At 35.8% G+C, this 21,164-nt stretch overlaps 1 protein-coding gene across 9 annotated transcripts in view; it reads right to left on the bottom strand.

Annotated features, from left to right (window-relative positions):
• KIAA1328 (KIAA1328 ortholog) overlaps window positions 1-21,164 on the bottom strand; it is a 343,523-nt gene that overhangs the window by 278,308 nt on the left and 44,051 nt on the right. For all 9 annotated transcript variants that reach the window (XM_042963017.1, XM_042963016.1, XM_042963015.1 and 6 more), the window contains one exon: window positions 17,685-17,800. In XM_042963017.1, coding sequence (XP_042818951.1) covers window positions 17,685-17,800 — 116 coding nt within the window. The remainder of the gene's footprint in view (window positions 1-17,684; window positions 17,801-21,164) is intronic.

The raw sequence follows: 21,164 nt of genomic DNA, 5'->3' as shown, positions 1-21,164 counted from the left end.
CGGAAGCTTTGCATCACACATATGACACTGTAGGAAATCCATCTTATAGCAGAAGACAAGTTTACTGAATACACTCCTCTCACATACACATTCCATCCTATCTGAAGCTATATATTGAGAAGTGAGAACCTAGATGAGAGAATAAAAGCTCCACTGCCCATCTCTCTTACACAAAACACTCGTTTTGCAAGGAATTAGTACAAACAGTGCGTAATATACAGAGATCTTATTAAAATGCAGATTCTGAAAAAATTAAGTCTGGCACATAGCCCAAGACTCTGCATTTCTGACAAGTCCCCCTGTGTGTTCCTAGTGATGTTGACAATACAAAACAATGGGGTGTCCTCAAAATGGCAAGGGACTAGAAGATGGGAATAAAGTGAGTAAAGGAAGCTAGGGTCTCCTTAGTTTTGCCTGCTTCTACAAAGTCAATAACAGATAAAAACATAACACTGTTTCTAGTGATTCTAATGTGGTCAGTCAAGGTATACAAAGCATACAATACACATTATTTCATTTAATCTTCAAAATAACTTTTTGAAGTAAATACTATAATTATCTTAATTTTTAATTTTTCAGAGATGGAACTTGAAGTTTTGAGAGGTCGGTCATTTACACACATCCCAGGGCTATCTAACTAACTACCTGGCTTAGCAAAGCAGAGGTGTTCTAAGCACTAAATGAGCTCCATGAAAATTTTATTTTCCCAACATTTCATCTAAAATCACATAAATTCCAGATTTCTATTTCTTTTGAGTCCTCTCTCCCCTTCCTCACTGGAAAGACCTAAGCATAATCACAAAACTGAGCAGAGAACTTTCTCAAATACCATTAGACAACCAAACTGGCAAGTTATTACTATAAATAGATGCCATTCAACATCTTCTGGCTACTTTTCTGTTGTGTCTAAAAGAGATGTTTAATATTTTCACTTTTAAAGAGTATAACTAATTGATACAAAATTAAAGGCAAGAGAGCTGAAAATGCTAGCGTTCATGGTGATGGTGATGTCAAATTAGACCTACTTGCATCCAGGTCGCTCCTCAAGCCAAGAGGAAATGGTGACCTGCGAAGAGACAAATGGGATGTATACTGATGGTTTCAAGGAGGAAGCAATATTCTGAATCTTCCAAAATGTTTTATAAAGCACATGTACTGTTTTTAAAACCAGAAAGAAATAAGGTAGACATCTATAATTGAATAAGGCATTAATTACCAACTATTCCCTTGGCTCTCCCTAGTTCCTCAAATGCTAGCACTAGTCATAGAGTTGAGGAAAGATTAACAGATACATATTTGTAACTATATCCAGAGGCTAGAAAATTCTAAAAGTGCTGTCCTAGCTAATGATGAAAAAATACAGAAAATCTATGTAGTGAGAAATCAAACACCCTAAATTAAAGTTTCTTTGAACAGGTGTCCCGCAGTGAATGCCCGAGAGTCCCTGCAGCTTTGCAGGACAGGTGGTGCTCAGGTGTCTCACATGCTTGGGGGTTATTTCTAAGCACTTTCATCATCTCTAAAAGAGAGGTGGTAATGGTGTTCCCCAGCCACAAAGGAGAAAATAAGTATAAACAGACATATAATGTCTTCCCAACCACTTGGCACTTTATGGAAGATACCCGAATTTTCTCAAATTTTTAACTTTACAAGAAACCTACCAAAAACCTGTCCAAAACCAAAATTTAGAATTATTTTATCCTCTAAGTAGGGGTTGGAAACCAATCACAAGGCACTTAAAACACACTTCTTTTGCTGTCTTGAAGGTAGTAGAAGTTCTACTAGTTGTCAGATTAAATATTATGGCACTTTAAAACTGAAAAGGCAGATGAAATTTTCATCTCAACATTAAACCTCTTTCCAGAAAAGAAAGAAATGGGGACAAAGAGGAAAAGATAAATGGTATGTTTTGGCAACAGGGAATGTATTTCTAGTTTTATGGCAAACTGCACCCAACCAAAAAAATCTGTCACTGAAGAATGTAATCACAAATAGTTTTATGAATAGCTGAAACTATTGCCTTGCTTATAATAAGTGAGGCTAAATTTTTAGCATTTTAAACAAATTTTCACATACATCCATCTGGCAACAATGAAGGCTACATTTCCCCTGGATAGAAGGGTATGGCCAACGTTTTCAATACGATAGTTCAGAAGATCCCATCACGGTGAGAAGTACTAATCTCAGACTATTTAAGAGATGGTATAGAAAATTCATGAAGAAGTTGGGGTAAAAATGAATGGCTATGAAACTTCCCCTCTGTTGTAGTTTCTTCACAATCCTTACCATATTTCTTCCCTGGCAATCCCCCAAAGAACAGAAGTCTTTGCAAAAATTTCAGTTGCCTCTTGACCTGTTAAGCCAAATAACATTTCTATGCAAAAAATCCTTTTATATTGTATCAGTTTTATGTTATATCAGTTCTAATATATTTTTAGCAAGTAATTTGGGGCAAGAATACTCTTAAAGCTGCTTCTATACCCTATCTTGCCAGATTGCCAGACTTGCATTTTGAACTTTGCAAAGTCAGCTCTGGCATAGCAGGTCCACTAAGAGTCCACAGCAAACGGCTGCTGCGAGCTGTCAGAACACAAGAAAAAAAGGGGCTCCAAAAGACCAAAAAGTGGCGGTACCTTCGTAGTGGGCACCAAAAAGACCTGAGTCAACTCCCAAAACAATTCTTTGCTTTATTGATGATTTCAAATTTTGCAGCCATCTGATTGACAACATTCACAAAACCATCCACAAATGCTGCAGAAACAAAAGCCGACAGTACACATAGTCCAAAAGGCAAGGTTTTTTTATTTTTGTTTTTTTCCATAAAACCTATCCTTCCCTATTAGTTCTGTTACCTCAATGACATGCTCTTGGCCTCCCATCCTGTACCCTTCCCCATCAAGTGACTCATTTTTTCTCACACTGGACATTTCCTAAATGCATACAAAAAGCTTAGATACCCAAGAGCATTAACATAACAGTTTCCACCATTGGTATTATGATCCAAGTTAAGAAACTAAAGGAACAAAATTGTAGAGAATACTTTCAGAGCTAACACTGTGGTCTGATAAATTCAAAGGCACCGAAAAACGTGCATCTCAAGATCAACACTGCAGAAGCAGAATTCTAAATATTCATAAGCAACAAGATCTTTACTAAGAATCATCTCAGTCAAGACAACAAAACTAACCCTAGTCAGGTAGATAGCTATTTGTAATGAACGACACATTTTGAAGAGAAAACCAGATTATAACATTTAATCCTGAAAGTTTTATTTCGTAAACCTATTTATATGGAGACAGACTCTATATCTAAAAGTGCAGATTTTTTAAAAATTTCCTTCACCATTTGGGGGATGGAAAAGCATCCCTGATTTGTATATTAAAGCACAAGCATCTGTCCTACTGATGATATTCTAGGGAAGCACATTAGCATAAAATTTAACGATGTCAAATAAGTGGATGTGAAATAGGGACTGCGTAAAGACACTATTTCCAAGGCTGACAGAAACATCACTGTTTAGAAATGCAAATGAAACCATTATGTTCAATAATTATATGAAAATATGAACAGTTCAGCATGTTTTCCAGCCCTGATGGCGGTTAATGGGATGTACGCTTATGTAAATAACTACTATTAAAGCTAATGCTGAAAAAAACTAATAAATTCATACTAAAGCAACTGATTTAGTATGCTTTTAAACCCCAGCAGTGCTCACTTATTAGAAAAGAGTGCATTATTATGTTTAGAACTCATTACTGCTACAAGTCACTGCAACTCCATCAATTACCATGCATTAATGAAAATGGGACACATACAAAAAAAAAATTATTGCCTCTCAGCAGTTTTCTTTAAAGACAAAATCTAGGGGTATTACCATCATGGGGCCTTGTGGGGAACTTATCCACACTATAATCTTTATTACTGAAACAGTACTCCCAACATCACCACCCTAGGGTATTTTGATAAGAAGAGCTAACCTGTATGTAAAAATATCAATGTTTTAAAAGACTGATCATTAAACATCAATAAGAAAATTTTTAATACTTAAATTGTGGCACCTGGTCCATTTTTTTAAAGGGAGGTTAAGAGATGAAAATACACAGGGGTAGTCATACCAGTAGAGTGGACAGATGGTTTCATTCCAAGATGCTCTCTGATGAAGCAGATAAATCAGTTCGACATTTATGCCTCAGTGAATTCTGTGGAACTAAGGTATTGGATTTTTAAGAACAAACCTAAAATTTCCTTTTTGGCCACAAGATGGACTTTCTGGCGATATATTAAATATTTAGTACAAGAAATTAAGAAACTGGAAAAGCCTTGTAGTTTAAAATTCAAGTTTAGCTAGCACCTAACAGCAAGTAAATGCTGACAGGGCAGGAATACAAATTTGGAAATGCCTTTGCTCTCACTCTACTTGTGTCAACTTTCACAATTTATTCTATTTCTTTAACATATGTAATTAGAGTGATCCTTCGTCCTTTTCTAGCATCCAGAAAAACATAAAACACTTTGGTACCTCCTAAATGTGAAAAGATTTGCTAACTCTCAGACACAGTCTTGGTATATACAGTGAGTATATGTTTATTTCAACAGTGTAAGAGTCACATCAGTCCAAGCGTTTGTGGTTTCGGCTCTCACATGTTTATTCATCTCCTAAGCTTTTACTACAATTTAGATACAGTATCACTAGGTGGTGGTAGAGCGCTATGACTGTGCTGCTCCAGCAATGAAGTAGAAGTTTTCTCTCAAGAGTCTGATCCAGTAACTCAGGAATAACAACTCATTCGTGTAACCATTATTTTTTGAGTACATACTGAGTACCAGGTTTTGTACTAGATTCTCAGTGTACAATAGTGTACAAGGCAGGGGCGCCTGGGTGCCTCAGCTGGTTGAGTGTCTGACTCTCGATTTTGGCTCTGGTCATGATCCCAGGGTCATGGGATTGAGTCCCATGCTGGGCTCCACACTAAGCATGGAGCCTGCTTAAGATATTTTCTCTCTCTCTCTCTCTCTCTCTCTCTCTCTCTCTCTCTCTCTTTCTCTCTCCCTCTGACCCTCTATCCCACTCATGTGCCTCTCTCAAATAAAAAAATAAAAATAGTGCACAAGACAGAAATGATGTCCCATAAGGGAAATAGAAAATAAATAAATATGTAAGACTGTTCAAGTGCTATGAATAATCAATACCCATTCACGACTAAAAAAAGACAAAAAACAACCTCTTAGCAAACTAGGAAGAAAACAAAAATTATTCCTTGTGGTAAAAGGCATTTATTAAAAATCTATAGCTAATATCAATCTTAAGGATGAAATATATATTTCCCCCTAAGATATAAAACAAAGCAAGAATGTTCTTGGTCATCACTTCTATTAAATACCTAACCAGAGGTACTGCTATAAAGCAAGAAAAAGAATAAAAGGCATAAAGATTAGAAAGAACTAAAATTGTTTTTATTTGCAGATGGCACATTGTTTGAATAAAAAAACCCTAAGGAATCTGTAAAACAACTATTAAAATGAACAAGTGACAATTTAACAAGGTCAAAGGATACAAAATCAATATACAAAAAGCAATTGTATTTCTAACTCCAACAACTGAAAATTAAAACTAAAACTAAATTGAGTACAAACTTTTCAAAACTAGCAGACTCCTTCATGCTGACTAGAATGCCTACATGAGAGCTGAACTTAGAACATCAAGTTAACAAGTGTGGCTCCCTAAAACGTATGGAGTTGTCGTACCTGTCTAAAATTGCCCAAACTCAGATGTTCTTTTACATGAAAAATAAACAAATACATATCTTGTTTTGATTACCTTACTTTGAATTTTTTAAAAAATGTTTATTCATCTTTTTGAGAGAGACAGAACGTGAGCGGGGGAGGGACTGAGAGAGAGACACACACAGAATCTGAAGGAGGCTCCAGGCTCATAGCTGTCAGCACAGAGCCCAACGCAGGGCTCAAACTCACAAACCGTGAGATCATGATGCTTAACCGAATGAGCCACCCAAGAGCCCCTGGCATTTTAAATTTTTTTAATGTTTATTTATCTTTGAGAGATAGAGAGACAGAGAGCACAAGCAGGGAAGGGTTAGAGAGAGAGGGAGACAGAGAATCTGAAGCAGGCTCCAAGCTCTGAGCTGTCAGCACACAGCCCAACACAGGGCTTGAACCCACCAACTGCAAGATCATGATCTGAGCAGAAGTTGGACACTTAACTGACTGAGCAACCCAGGCGCCCCTGGCATTTTCTGTTATAGACAAAAAAGCTTAATACTGACCCAGATTCATAAAACACCCTTAACTACGCTCCATCCAGTCCTAGCCTTTTCAGCTTTGCTTCTGATTTCTTTTCCTTGAGATCTCTCCTATGCCTTGGAGATTCCTTAGCAATTCCTACCTGATTTCTGTTGGCAATAAGCTTTCTTAAAAGTGCTTTAAAATTTTTAAAGGATATTCCCTCATATAGCCAAAAACATTTTGCTTCAAAATATATATCGTCTCTTCAAAAATTAGAAACCTAGTTACTCTCTGGGCAACAGAAGTTTGAATATGGACTCTGAAAGGAAAAAAAAAAATCTTCAAATAGAAAATAATATCTGAAATAAAAGATAGTATTTCAAAGATTTGTCAACCATGGCTTTATATCCATTTATGTTGTAAACTTTTTCAGGGCAAGGAAATATTTTTGTAGACCTTATATTTTTATAGAACATTTATAGTTTTGAAAAAAATTTTTTGAAAAAAATTTGCTAAAATATCACTTCATGTGGTAAATAGTTCAGATATTATTCACTTGTTATATCTGATGAAATTAAGACTTGCAGAGGTTTATCCAAGGCCAAACAACTACTTTAAGGCAAAATTAAGTTAAGATTTCAAGTTGTAGGATTCTAGTGCTCTTTCCAAAATACTACAGTGTTCCTGATATACACATTGAGATAAGTCATATTTGAGACTTCTGGTCTCTAATTAACTGAGAGTTTACAAAAAGGACTTTTCATATGATATTTTTTAAGAAAAAAAAGCTGCCATAGGAGCATAAAGCACTTCTCAGCTATCTCAAATTACTATATAGTACCATATGAAGAATATGCTGTGCTATCACCCAATGATTACACTCACCATCATATGGAAACTTCCTCTTATTTCCTTTGCCTCTATAGACTGCTTAACTAGTTCTTGTGCTTTTAACACTGATGCCTTGGAGTTATTAAGGTGAGACAGAGGTGGCTATTTGGCAACTTTTCCCTGCATTAGACTAATAGCTATTCTGTCACCATAGCCATAGGTTCTTTTCTCTATTGTCAAACTGTCTCTATCGCAAATTTTCTCTAGGGCAATTACTATGTCTAACCTTTTCTGTTTGTTTCAGCTCTTATTTTCTCCTTTTCCTCTGGCCACTTTTCCTGTGTTTATCAGTTTTTGTACGGAAAAAAGGTTTTATAGGCTATGGCCCCAAAATAAAATACACATATCATAAAAACTATTTGAAAAACTGACCAACATGGGGCACCTGGGTGGTTCACTCTGTTGAGCATCCGACTCTTGATTTTGGCTCAGGTCATGATCCCAGGGTTGTGGAATTGAGCCCCGTGTCCAGCTCTGTGCTGAGCAAGGAGCCTGCTTAAGATTCTCTCTCTCTCTCTCTCTCTCTCTCTCTCTCTCTCTCTCTCTCTCTCCCCGCTGCCTCCCTCCCTTCCCCTCCCCTCCACTGAAGCATGCTCTCTCTAAAGTAAAAAAAAAAAAAAAAAAAAAGTAATTAAAAAAAAAAAAAAACCCTGATCAACAGGAACACAACAAATATTATCTTTAGATATTAGGATTTTCTAGGCTACATTTATTTAGAAATTCGAGGACTAATTAAGACTGGACACAAAGAACTATTTCTCCATTTGGCTGTGCTCTTCACAAGCCTGAGGATTCAAAAAAATAGATCAACAGATTGGTATTTCTGTATTAGCAAAAGATAATAAAATTGAGAGAAAGCATCAATCTTCACCATCTTATCTATAGGGAGATCTATTTCAGATACTCAATTACATGATTATACAATAATTACTGCTATTACTTCTGAAAACTTAGAGCTGGAAATGCAGAATCTTAGGCATAACTATCAAAATAAAAAAGGAAATGTTACTGTATAAGTCTCTAACTGAAGTGAGGATATTTCCATCTGAATCATTTAAGCATTCATAAATGAAGGCCACACTAAAGAACGCTAAGACACATTTGCTACTCCTTAATAATAAAGTCATTCATTACATTCTTCAAGTCTAAGGCAATTACTAACTGTAGTATGGCAAATGGATCTAGCTGAAGAGATTACGTCAGAATAGCCCTTCAAAGATAGTAATGTAAAAGACTAAACAAAATAATGAACTCTCCCAAATAATAATAATTATGAGATTGATTTACTGAAAGTCTATTCTTCATTCAAGAACTACTGAAACTTCCCAAAGTAATTTTAAATGATGCTAGATTTAGTACTATTCATCCAGTGCAGAACTATCACCGAAAAAACTTTTTTAATTAAAGAGATGTAAATACACATATATATACACGTATATATATACATATATATGTGTGTATTTACATCTCTTTAATATATGTATATATATGTACATACACGTGTATATATATGTATATTGTATTTCAGTCCGCTGAGCTTATTTACCTGTGGGCATCAAAAACAAATGAATCCCTTAGTCTCAAGGGCAGCTTTCAAGCCCCAGTACACACTTGTTTGAATCATAGTGTTACTCACTATAAAGCAACAAAGCAGTTGCTCTCCAGGGTCCTAAGGCTCCACATCTGGAGCCTTCAACATGCCAAGGAAATAAAAACACTATCAAAATCAAACTGGGAAAGTAAAGCTTTTGTTTCATTATAAAATTGGTACACTACAGATACTAAAAGGATCTCAGACAATAATAAGGTAAAGGAATCCCTAAAAGCAAATATCATTAAAAAATAATACAAAATAATATTTTAAAAATTATTTTTCAAAGTGCATTAACGCCCAACCAGGGGAATAAAAATAAGGGAGAATGATTAGAGAATGATATCTGAAAACATAATAATGTTTAGAAACACTACTCTTGTACAGATACACTGAAAGGCCTTTTCACCTTATACTTTATAGAATAAAGAATAAAATTACCAAAGAACTAAGTACATGTTAAATACTGTCTAAATCTGCTTAGGCTGGAATGACAAAATATCACAAACTAAGTGGCTTAAACAATAGAGCTTTACTTTCTCACAGTTTGAGAGCCTGGCAAGTCCAATAAGGCCCTGCAGGGTTTGGTTTTTGGTGATAGCTCTCTTCTTGGCCACCTTCTTGCTGTATCCTCATAAGGTGCAGGGTGGGGGGTGAGGGGGCCAGAGAAAAAGAGAGAGATCTCTCCTCCTCTTCTTGTAAGGCCATAGTCCTATTGGATTAGGCCTGACCCGTATGACCTCATTTAACTTTAATTACCTCCTAAAAACCCCATCTCCAGACACAGTCCCATTGATGGGGTTAGGACTTACATATATGAATGTTGGAGGGACACAATTCTGTCCACAGCTAATACTAAAATATATACATACATAAACAAATGAACCTTGCTAAACCCAGAATAGAAGGCAAAGAGACTGAAAAGCACAATCTCATATCTCAATACCCCAAAGCATGTAAATTTAGCAACTCGATAAACTTATCAGAATTTAAGATTTGTTTCATTTTCACAGAACTAAAAATCAGAAAAGGTACTATAAGATGGAAAGCAGGTCTAATCGTTTGCTGGCACATTTGTTTTGACACATAAATATGCTCAAAATTCTCTTCCAGACTTAAACTAAAAAACATTCCTTCAAATTTAGATACCCCTTTGGCTGGACAACATCTCCTTTTATTCACAACTTTCACTTTCTCACCCCTACTCAGACTTAAGTCTTAGACTTAAAGTCATTGTAAAGTGCCTGATTCCCATAAAATGCCATTGAAATGCTCCTGCATTCAATGACTTGTATAAAGACACAAAGGTATAAAGCAGCTGATCCAAGACTCTGATGTAAGCTTTCTTATTCAAAATCCAGTAGCACTGCAAGAACACCACAGTTGCTCAAAGAAGGATAAGACACACAAGTTAGGGCAGTTAGTACAGGTAAAGAATCCTAAAAGCCAAATACTATTAAAAAATTGTCAGAGAAAATGTCTTAAAGAGTTATTGAAGAAGAATCTGAGTAAAAGGAACAATGACACAGAAATAGAAATAACTGAAATAAAGAAAAAAAAAAACCCAATGAGGCTTTCCTAATATGTATGGACCACACAAGGAAGGGAGTCATAAAAATGAAGGTCACATATATTATGTGATATCAGTAACTGAGTGTTTAAACGTTAAAATTAAGAGCATGCATTTGATACTTTGGGCCATTAAGAAGCCATGGAAAGGGATTTGAAGGCAAGTGATGTAATAAAAATAGTCCTTAAGAAAGACTAGCCCAGCAGCAATGATGGGATGAAGTTAGGTAAAGGGCTAGAGAACAGAGACAGAGATGAAAGGATACTATAGAGTAATGGAGGAGGCACGCAGTAAAGCGTTCAAAACAACAGCAAAAAACAATGGGCTCAGAATTTCAGAAGGAAATGATAAAGGCTTGGTGACTGAACAGAAAAACCAAGACACAAGAAAATCTCAGGAACATTCTACATGTCTGGATTTCTGGATAATTTTAGGTTAAGTACCAAAAAACAAAAAAAAAAATTTAACCAACTTTGAAGAGCAAAGCACTGTAAAATGTATTACAAATTTTTGTAAAACTGTGCTTTAACTGCAAAGCAGGCTAGAAAAGCAAGGCTTATTGATATTTGTATCATTCATTGCTGCAGAAATGATTTGGTGTAAGGGAAAGCCACGGGATGTCAAAAGATTTCACTCATAACTGCAATGGGCTGTTTCAATTACCTCTCCAGACCAGTATCTTTACCTGTAAAATGAGAATAAGAGTATCTGCCTCACCTAACTGTGTTATTGTGAAGATTAAAAAGTATACAAGAAAGTGCTCTGTAAATAGGAAACCAATATATAAAAGTTAGAGGTCTTACTAAAAGAAGTACTAGAAGTACTAAAAAGTAACAGGGGATAAAAGTAATTTAATGTTATTGTTTCGATGCCTCAGGATCATCACTATGAATGTTAACTACTGCCCTGCACTTAATTTATGAAGGCCTTGCGATATATCGAGGTGGAAAGAGTTCTGGACTGATACGCATTTTCAGTTCTTAGGTGGTTTTTAATAGTTTTCCCGTGGAGTCCCCTGTCAGCTTAAAGATTCTCACTGTAGCTCCAAACCTTACTTCTAATTTTCTGCTTTTAATCTGCACTGGACTTATAAACTAGACACCAGATAATGAGTTTATTATTATCCACATGACAGCTCATACAAGAGAAGTGCATACAAAGGGGACTACAGCAGGTGAGGAGTACTTATTATTTTTATTCTTGGATGAGTTCCAGACAAGTAAAGTGTAAATACAACTCACTACCACAGAGTAGCTTAACACCTAAAGGCTTACTGGAATGAAATTTAAATATATGGATAAAGTTTTATAATTTTTCAACATTCTGTAAACATTTATCCTCAATTCCTCTCTGTAGTCTAATATCCAAGTATTTTTAAGAGAACAAAATAATCTTTAAGAGCAGTTTAGGCAACAACAATGCTAGTAATAATCAGTTCTTTCCTTAAGCATGCTTATTTTTCTATAATACAAATAGAAAGAGTTATTTAATCTGTTATCATGATTTTAATGACATTCCAGGGCAATATCCAATAATAATGTCCCAAAACCTGTTAACTTTATACAGCATCAGAGAGAAAATAAAATGGCCTCAAGAAGCACAACTTCCACAGTATTAGAGATAATTATTAGATTAGTAAAATAATACTGTCTAGGAATTGTTAACTTGAATACACTGACTTTATCCAAGTACACAGAATATATTCTGTCATCAGAGAATTCAATTTGTAAACATAAAAAACAAAAACCCACAATTTATTGAAAACAGAAAGGCCAAGATTCATCAGAGCTGATAAGGTGTATGGCAATGTACTTTAGCTGTATTTGTATATGACACTACCAAACACCAAAGCACCCCCTCCTCTGCTATAATCCTCATTTTAAGGTTAGAATTTTTATCCTCCCAAAACCATTTCTAAGACTAGAGCATCTTCTGTCTTCTCTTATAATGGGCCAGAAAAGTCAATTAGAAAGGAGAAACATCTTTTTTTTGAAACGTATTTCCTTTCTCATGAAACTTCTTTCTACTATCCTTCCCTACCCTCCCTACCCACCCAATAGCACTGCACCCAGATCTAGGATAGAGCTTCCTACAGTACGGTTCCTATCCTTGGCAAAATCCAACAGATCACCGTGGCAGATCATGCTAGTCTGGCTCCTGTAGCGGAGATGTATAATTAAATAGGAAGCTTTGAATACCTCTCAAGTATTACCATTATTCAAACCAGCGATTTCTTTTTAAATAATTAGATAAAATTCTTATGAATTTTCTCCAATCTATTTTCAGCACACACATACTAAGACCCTTGGCTCATTCTAAAACATTCCTCAAAAAAGTTAAGGTTAGTTATTTAAAAATCTTTTTTCCTACAGGGCGCCTGTGTGGCTCAGTCGGTTGGGCATCCAACTGTGACTCAGGTCGAGATCTCATGGTTTGTGGATTTGAGCTCTATGTCAGGCTCTGTGCTGACAGCTCAGAGCCTGGCGCCTGTTTGGGATTCTGTCTCCCTCTCTCTCTGCCCTTCCCCCACTCGCGCGCATGCGCGCTCTCTCTCTCTCTCAAACATAAACATTAAAAAAAAGTTAAAAAAAATTACTTCTTCCTAGAGCAAGGTTTCTAAAATGATCACCCATGCAATGGGCTCAAGGATCTGAGCTATAAAGACCTCTAAAGACCTCTTCAATTTACTAAGTCCTAATCGGAGAGATAATGGTAACAGGTCAGGAAGAGAAAAAAATTTCTGTCTGGTTTCTGGGAGAGGAAAATCAAACCTGGTTCCCTCCCAATGAGGACCCAACAGGTCTAAGTGGTACAGAGACATTACATCTTTCACAGACATTAGAAGATAAAGGAGAGAACAAATCACTGTCACTCTGCTAATAGGCCTCTAAACAGCCTAGACACTTGCATAACCTGATGAAAGCCATCGGAACCCTAGTGAAGGAGGACAAAGAAATGAGAAGGCATTATTAGCTATCCACATATTATAGAAGGAAACAGAGACTCAGAACTGAGTTCAGTAGCTTTCCCAAGGTCAGACAGCTAACCAACACTAAAGCAGGATTTTGTCTCTAAAGCCACTGTGCTTTCTTCTCTATCACTTCCCTCACTACACCAGTTAAAACAGCAAACATCAGATCTGACTTTTCTTCTGTAAGTTTTTGATATCATCCTGACCTGAGACATATGTTCTGAAAATATAATTAGCTCAGATATTAATCAACTTTTCTAATGCCTACATTCTCTATGTCTTGTACTATTACGTGTTAACATGCGTCAGAACTATTCCTACTGGACATATTTCTCTCTAAATTTCAGATTTATCTCTCCCTTCATACCCATTTAGTGAGGCAGAAATCTACTAGGTTCATCAGGCTGCTTGACTTTGTAAATGGCATATTCATTTACACAGATAAGTTCTCAGGAAATAAGCTTTGTTCAAAGACTAAAAATTACAAAAATTTTTATGTTTTAGTAATAAATTCTCTATTTACCATAAGAGCAAATCCTTCAAAAGCCTGGTCCAAATGCAAACATGTAAAATATCTTTTCTCTTTTTCACTAAGGGTCTGTGTTCATATAAAGTCATAAATCAAGTTATTAGAACTTTTAAGACAAAAAACCTATAAATTTAGTAGAACACATTTTAAAATTCCAAAAATAAGAATTCATATAGTTCCTAACACAGAAACAGACTGCAAAATGATCTAAAATTATATGATTTCATGTATATGAAAGAGTCTGAATCATTCATGTATGATAGGTAATATATCTGTATTTAAAATTATATTGTTTTAAGTTATAACCTTGTTTTATGTTTCTAAGTTTCATAGGGTTTTATGTACTGTAAAATTGTCCATATTAACCTTTGACAGGTTTATGCCAGTAAAGGAGATTTGGCACCTGAGCAATCTACTTGGAATAAAAACCATGGGTGTTGCTGTTTTTAAATCATATCTTCCCAAGTGAGTCAGTCAGAGAAAGACAAAAATCATATGACTTCACTCATATGAGGACTTTAAGAGACAAAACAGATGAACATAAGGGAAGGGAAACAAAAATAATATAAAACCAGGGAGGGGGACAAAACAGAAGAGACTCATAAATATGGAGAACAAACTGAGGGTTACTGGAGGGGCTGTGGGAGGGGGGAGGGGCTAAATGGGTAAGGGGCACTAAGGAATCTACTCCTGAAATCATTACTGCACCAAATGCTAACTAATTTGGATGTAAATTATAAAAAATAAAAAATAAAAAAATTTTAAAAACAAAGAGTAATAGTAAATAACATAAAACCTCAGGATATATGAAGGTCAAAACTTTCAAGGTCTTAAATTATCTCAACTTTTCATACTGAATTACCATGTATATGATGTTTCCTGTAATTCTTCCATCATTTTGTATTAAAACAAAACAAAACAAAACAAAACAATCATGTCTTCCTTTCTCCCTTCTTTGACAACTTCTACAAATACCACCTTATCTTTTGGTGATTCAAAAAATCTTAAACCAATTATATTAACTAAACCATTTTGATTTTTGATAATGGTCTAACATTTGCTCCAATCTTCATTCACAATAATAATAAATGCTCAAGTCAAATCCTTTTTATAGATCCAACTATGACATCCGTCTAAGTCTTGGACTTATTTACATGCCTTTTCCTTTCCTTTTTAGGTTATCAGACAGATCAGAGGTCAGCAAAATTTTTTTTTAAGTTTATTTATTTATTTTGAGAGAAAGAGAGTGAGCAGGGGCAGGGCAGAGAAAGAGGGAGAGAAAGAGAATTCCTAGCAGTCTCTGCACTGACCCTGGGCTCAAACTCAGCAACCGCAAGATCATGACCTGAGCTGAAGTCAAAAGTCAGACACTCAACCGATTGAGCTACCCAGGTGCCCCAGCAAGCTTTTCTGCAGAGAACCAGAAATAAATATTTTAGGTTATGTGGGCCACAGGGTCTTCGTTGCACCTACCCAGCTTGCAGCTGGAGCCCTAAGAGCAGCCATACATAATACATAAATGAATGGGCGGGGCTGGATTTAGCTGGCACCTACTGGATTTGGCCCATGGCAGTAGTTAACTGACCCCTGAGCTAAGTCATGGGAAAAATAGGACAAATTGTGCTACTACAATCACCTGAGGTATCTTACTACTTAGGCTAACGAAAAAAAAAAAACACTCATAGCCATGCTGAGTTTAGACTTAAGCACTAAATCCATTAATCTTGATCCAAAGAGTGCTAAAATATAATAGTCCACCAAAATTAGATTTTACTTTTCAGAAAGCCACACATTTTGGTTAAGCATATTACCAGATAAATGAGGCCCTAACTGAGGTCAGGCTTTCAAACCTTCTCACCTTGATTCCCTTTCTCACCTTATTTCCCCAACTCACCCCAATTCCACTGGACACAATACTGATTTTGTTGTTGTTGTTGTTCCAGGAAGGCCAAGGCATCATCTCCCCCCTACTATATATAAAGTGGTTTCTGTTTCCCTTATTCTGTTACCAGATAGAGTTGAAGGCTGACTTCATGCCCAATTCCCCTTCTCCCTTGCTGCCTTTCACTCTATAAACTGGACAGGTTAAATGCTTACTTTCTCAGCCCTTCTCGCAGCTTAGCATGGCCATATAATAAAGTTCAGGACAATAAATATCTCATGAAAGACTGCCGGCGGTGGGGGCGGGAGGGAGGGGAGGTGAGGGGGCACCAGGGGCAGTACCCTGAGAAAGATTTTACATTTTTTTAAAAAAGGAGCTGGAGTCACAACTGCCAGAATTCCTTCCTCCTCACTTTCTCCCTGCCTTAGAGCAACTTTGATATCTGGAATTAGAGCAAACATTCTGCAAGCTGACATTCTGCAACCATTAGAAGAAGCTAAGAGAACTGTAGAGATCCAGTGCTGAAAACTTTAAGCCACTGAAACAATGCCAGAAGCCACTTATCTCCAGAGTGGTTACATGGGAAAAGATAGACCCTGTAAAGTGAATTTTTGTTACAAATGAAAATATTCCTAATCTACCTTTTCTTGGAAGTCCTGAGTCACTACTCCTTGCAAGAAGTGAAGGACTCAAAGTGGCTGAGCACAGTTTGTTATAAATTCTGACCAAATGGCACTAACTTTAACCAGGGAGAGAAAAGTAGCAGGAGGAAAATCACAAAAGAGGGTCGAGCCTGAGTTGACAGCCTAGGTACAATAAAGTCAATGAAGGCAAAGAAAAGACAAAAGCCAAGATGATTATGCAAATGCTAAAGAAACAGAAAATAAATAACTGGAAAAAGTATACCAGTAGATTGTGGGGAAATAAACTTAAAAATGCTCTACTCAGCAAATCAAATCTGAAAATTCTGATTAATTTCTAATGATGTATTCCCACTGTTAGAAAAACAGAAGTTAAGAACTCAGCTTTTACAGTTACATTTTTATGCTTTTCCCCCAGTGAATTAATTTATCTTCACACTTCTGTTTCCCTGGTATTCACAAGGGTATAGTTACTGTCCATATATGATTATTTTGACACTTGAAGAGTCTTTGAAATAATTATTAATGATCAAGTTACTGATGGTATTGACAGGAAGGACACTGGTCCCTTCAAGTAGTCATATACTAGGTTAGCTGGCTGATCCATCAGCCTAGTTTTAGGGACAGTCACTTCTCTTATATATCAACGCCACTGCAAAAATACCTAAAGATAAGTAATTCCACCCAGTCAAAAGAAACTTCAGAAATATGCTTATTTTAACTCACATATTCCCTAAAGTACAATTCTTAAGTTGAAAGTTATTTTACTATCTTACAAATAATGCAGTATTTATATTACACACACACACACACACACACACACACACACACACACCCCTCTCTAGTTCTAGACCTGATAGTCTTCTCCTCCATGAGAATTTTGGTGATGTTATGCTGTAGTGTAAACACCTATCAATTATAACACCTACAAATTACAATGGATTTTTTTATCATTATTTATTATTTTTATGATTTCAGAGTAGAATTCCTTAGGGCTGCCAAAGCTTTAGCTGGAAAGAATACCAAACACAAAGAGGTTTCAGGCTCAACTGCAGTAGTGGAACAGAATTTAGGCAAGTTCCAACACTACATTTTAAAGCCCAAACATCTTATTGTCTTTTTTAGTTGACAAATCTGTGCTCCGCAGTGTAACAGCAGCAGCAGAACAGCTGGGTGGCCGTATCAAGCACAAAGGAAGCAACAGCACATGCTGTTAAGTGTCATTTTGATTGCCTAAAAATGGCAGCCCATGCAGATTTATTCCCTGTTATAAATTAGAACAATTATTTCTCTGGAGTTTTACGTTTTCTTCATGAAAGAGTCAAACTCTCTGCACATTAAAAAAGAGGACTTTCAAAAAGGATATCTTCCCTTTCTTTGATGATCAGTTCATTCTGTTCCTCCAACTGCCTGATCTTCTTCTCAAATGATTCCTGCTCAGCTCGGAGTCGTTCTTCTGTCACTTCCTTTTCTTCACTTACTCTGAAAGAAATACAAAAATGGAAAGAAAATGCCTGTGAGGATGAGATAAAATATGTGCATATAGCTGTCATTTACCAAAACTAGATTTCTTTCAGAAGTGTGCTGATTTCTTCAGGGATACTCTTCAGGGATACTCTTCAGTATCTTCAGGGATACTCTTTGCTTTTTCTTCTTTTTTTGTTTTTTTAAATTAACCTTTCATGAGGCAATCGTGCATACCTTTGTAATAAAATATGAACATGATTTTTATATCAAAAATTTTCCCAGTCATCAGAAGTATCTTAAATGTGGAAAGTCCTAAATAGAAAATAGGCTCCCAGTTGCAACCAGGATAGAAAAATATTCAATTTTTAAAACACAGTTTCATTTCTTATCAAAACAGGCACAATCACTTTATTTTGATTCGGATCTTTTTAATATTTTTATATAAATCCTGTCAATGAAATAAACAATCTATATATCTCTTAAACACTTCATTAAATATACATAGGCAATTTTACTCTTTTCCTTGGAACTGATACCTTGCATTCCTCAGTAGCATATAAATAACTAGACTGGAATAAAAAGAGGGTATTAACTTAAAAAAAAGGTTTACATTACAATTATTCTTAGTACAAAAAGAATTAAAAAGTGTTAAAAAAAAAAAACTGACCAAAAAAAATCTGTATCCTTAATATTTAACTGAAAAGTATTCCAACTCAATCCTACCAGAAAGAGGTGATGGTTTCTGATTAAGAGCAGAGGGAGGAAATCATTTAAAAACCCCAATTAATCAGCAACAACATTAAAACTTATCTTAGTTTTTTTTTAATGTTTGTTTATTTTTGAGAGAGAGAAAGAGACAGAGCAGGAGTGGGGTAGGGGCAGAGGGAAAGAGAGAGACACAGAATCTGAAGTGGGCTCCAGGCTTTGAGCTGTCAGCACAGAGCTCGAGCACAGGGCTCGAACCCACAAATCTTGAGATCATGACCTGAGCAGAAGTTGGATGCTTAACCGACTGAGCCACCCAGGAACCGCCCCCACCCCCTTTTTAAAAAAATTTTTTTAAATGTTTATTTATTTTTGAGAGAGACACACACAGCAGGTGTGGGGGAGGGGAGTGAAAACTTATCTTAAAACGACAGCCCTAATTTTCATGTTACTCTGTGCACAGAGATGTTAGCCCTGAGTTCTGCTACTAGTGCTTATTCCTCCAAAACATTTATCCTACAAGATCATACAGCAATATGTGTAAGTGAGATCCACAGGGATTCCTTTGAGCTCCTAAATTTACTTCCTTCTAGACCCCCGCTCTACTTGAAATCAATGAGATAACAGAATGAAAATTAGAATTTTGAATGTTTGAGTTGATTGCATCTCATCTTTGAATAATTTGTGTGAAAGTGCACGACACACAGTAGTGTACAAAAAAATAGGTTTATTTCTTCTTCCTCATCATGACATTAAAATCATTTTCCCAACTCCTATTATTCATGCTCAGCATACTATTGGGCCCATGAATGGGATTCAGGCCCTTCCTTCTATGAGGGTAATCTCTAAAATTGATTACAAGTACAAGGAATCCAGACAACTAAACAAATATACACAAGATGACGATTTATCCTCTGGTCTCAGGTTAACTTGCCTCCATTGTTGCCATCCCTTTCCAGGGCCTTCCCCTTTGTTGTCGTCACTGTCAAGCACACTTGCACTATCTTTCACAGTAATCCCGCCACCTCTCAGTTTTTCTAGAATTGTCAAACATTTGAACCATTAACTATTTCTACCACCCAAATTTTCAATCTGTCAACCAGCTTCTGAAACATTTTTGTCAAAAAACGGTTCCAAATCAGGTAAACTCCCAAGGTATAAAGTAGAAAATCATGTATACATGGAGACATTGGAAAACTGTGCTTATTTCTCTGAACATCATTATTCTTCCTCATAAAGAAAAAAAGCTAGACTAGATCAGGCATTTTTTAAAATTCTCTTGAGCTAAAGTTCTATTATTTCCTTCGCTATACTCTAAATATCCTGATATTGTGTATGTGTCCTTCATAAACATGGAGAGCATTTGTAAAGGAATAAGAAAGTTCTCAAACATTTGGTCAAGGTACAAGGAATACAATACTATAATCTAGGCAAAAGTTACAGCCATAGGATGAGAGAGAGTAGATTAAGAGAAATATTAAAAAGTATAAACATGCAAAATTTGGCATAAGGATAGTGCAAAACATAAGAACTGATGAAACTGTAGGATTATGCATAAGATAAAGATGAGGGGCACCTGGCTGGCTCAGTTGGAAGAGCATGCAACTCTTGATCTCAGGATCATGAGTTTGAGCCCCACACTGGGTGCAGAGATTAAAAAATAAATAAACTTAAGAAAACAAAGATGGATTAAATGATGCTATATATTGTAAGGAGAGAACAAAAACTGTCAAGGTGAGAAAATATGTAGCAAAATCTCTCCCTATTTAGATCGGTAAAATCTTAAGACTAAAGAGGAAAATTCATAAGTAGATAAGCAAATATTTATTTTTTTACTTATTAAAAATTTACTCAAAGCCTACTATAGAAAAAAAAAATAATCAAAGTAACTTTAGCCAGTTACAGGGTACCCAAAAGAAACCTAACAATGGTTCTCTATCATTTCAAGACTATTCATAAAAGTCATACAAATATAAAGAACAGCCCAAAGATTTGTCTTTTCAGCAAGTAATGTACCAGAGTCATAAAAACAGTTTAAAAAAAAAAAAGGTAGAATGCCAAATTTACCTTAACATTAAACTAAACAAAGACATTATCTCTAGAGCCTGCCAGGTCAGAACATATAGCTATTTACCAACATTTACTTACTTCCTTTGTCAGATCTGAAGGAGATCCATGAAAAGTCTAAGGATCAGTAAGGGCAGAAATGCTTATACATATGTCTCATAATGCCAGAGACCACAATAAGCTTTCCCCAAAACTTAAGGTACCCTATGCAGAAAAATCACTCTTCAAAATTTAGGAGTATGTTTGATAAAATGTGTTGCTATACTACTTAAACAGGGCTTTTTCATTTTAATCTTTTCTGTTTGCTGCTATGATAAGACTACTCTTTAGCAATTATTATGCTCTGGAAGACTATAAACTTAAGCTGTGTTAAGCACAAAGGACAACACTTCTTCTCTAGGCCTATCTAAAGATATGTACGGCTTCTTTGTGGCCTATTAGCCTAGTTAATATGAGCACATATATTAATACAACCTTTAAATGCAGAGGAATTACCAATAAAACAGCCTCCAGATTTGATACCCACTCTGAAATCTGTCTTCTTGTTTAATTTATGTTCAATAATATTTCCCTTGAGGTATACATACAAGAAAATATCTGGTATCAT

This window comes from Panthera tigris, chromosome D3, assembly GCF_018350195.1.
Source record: "Panthera tigris isolate Pti1 chromosome D3, P.tigris_Pti1_mat1.1, whole genome shotgun sequence".
NCBI classification, from domain to species: domain Eukaryota; kingdom Metazoa; phylum Chordata; class Mammalia; order Carnivora; family Felidae; genus Panthera; species Panthera tigris.
This window is presented reverse-complemented; position numbering and strand designations above follow the sequence as displayed.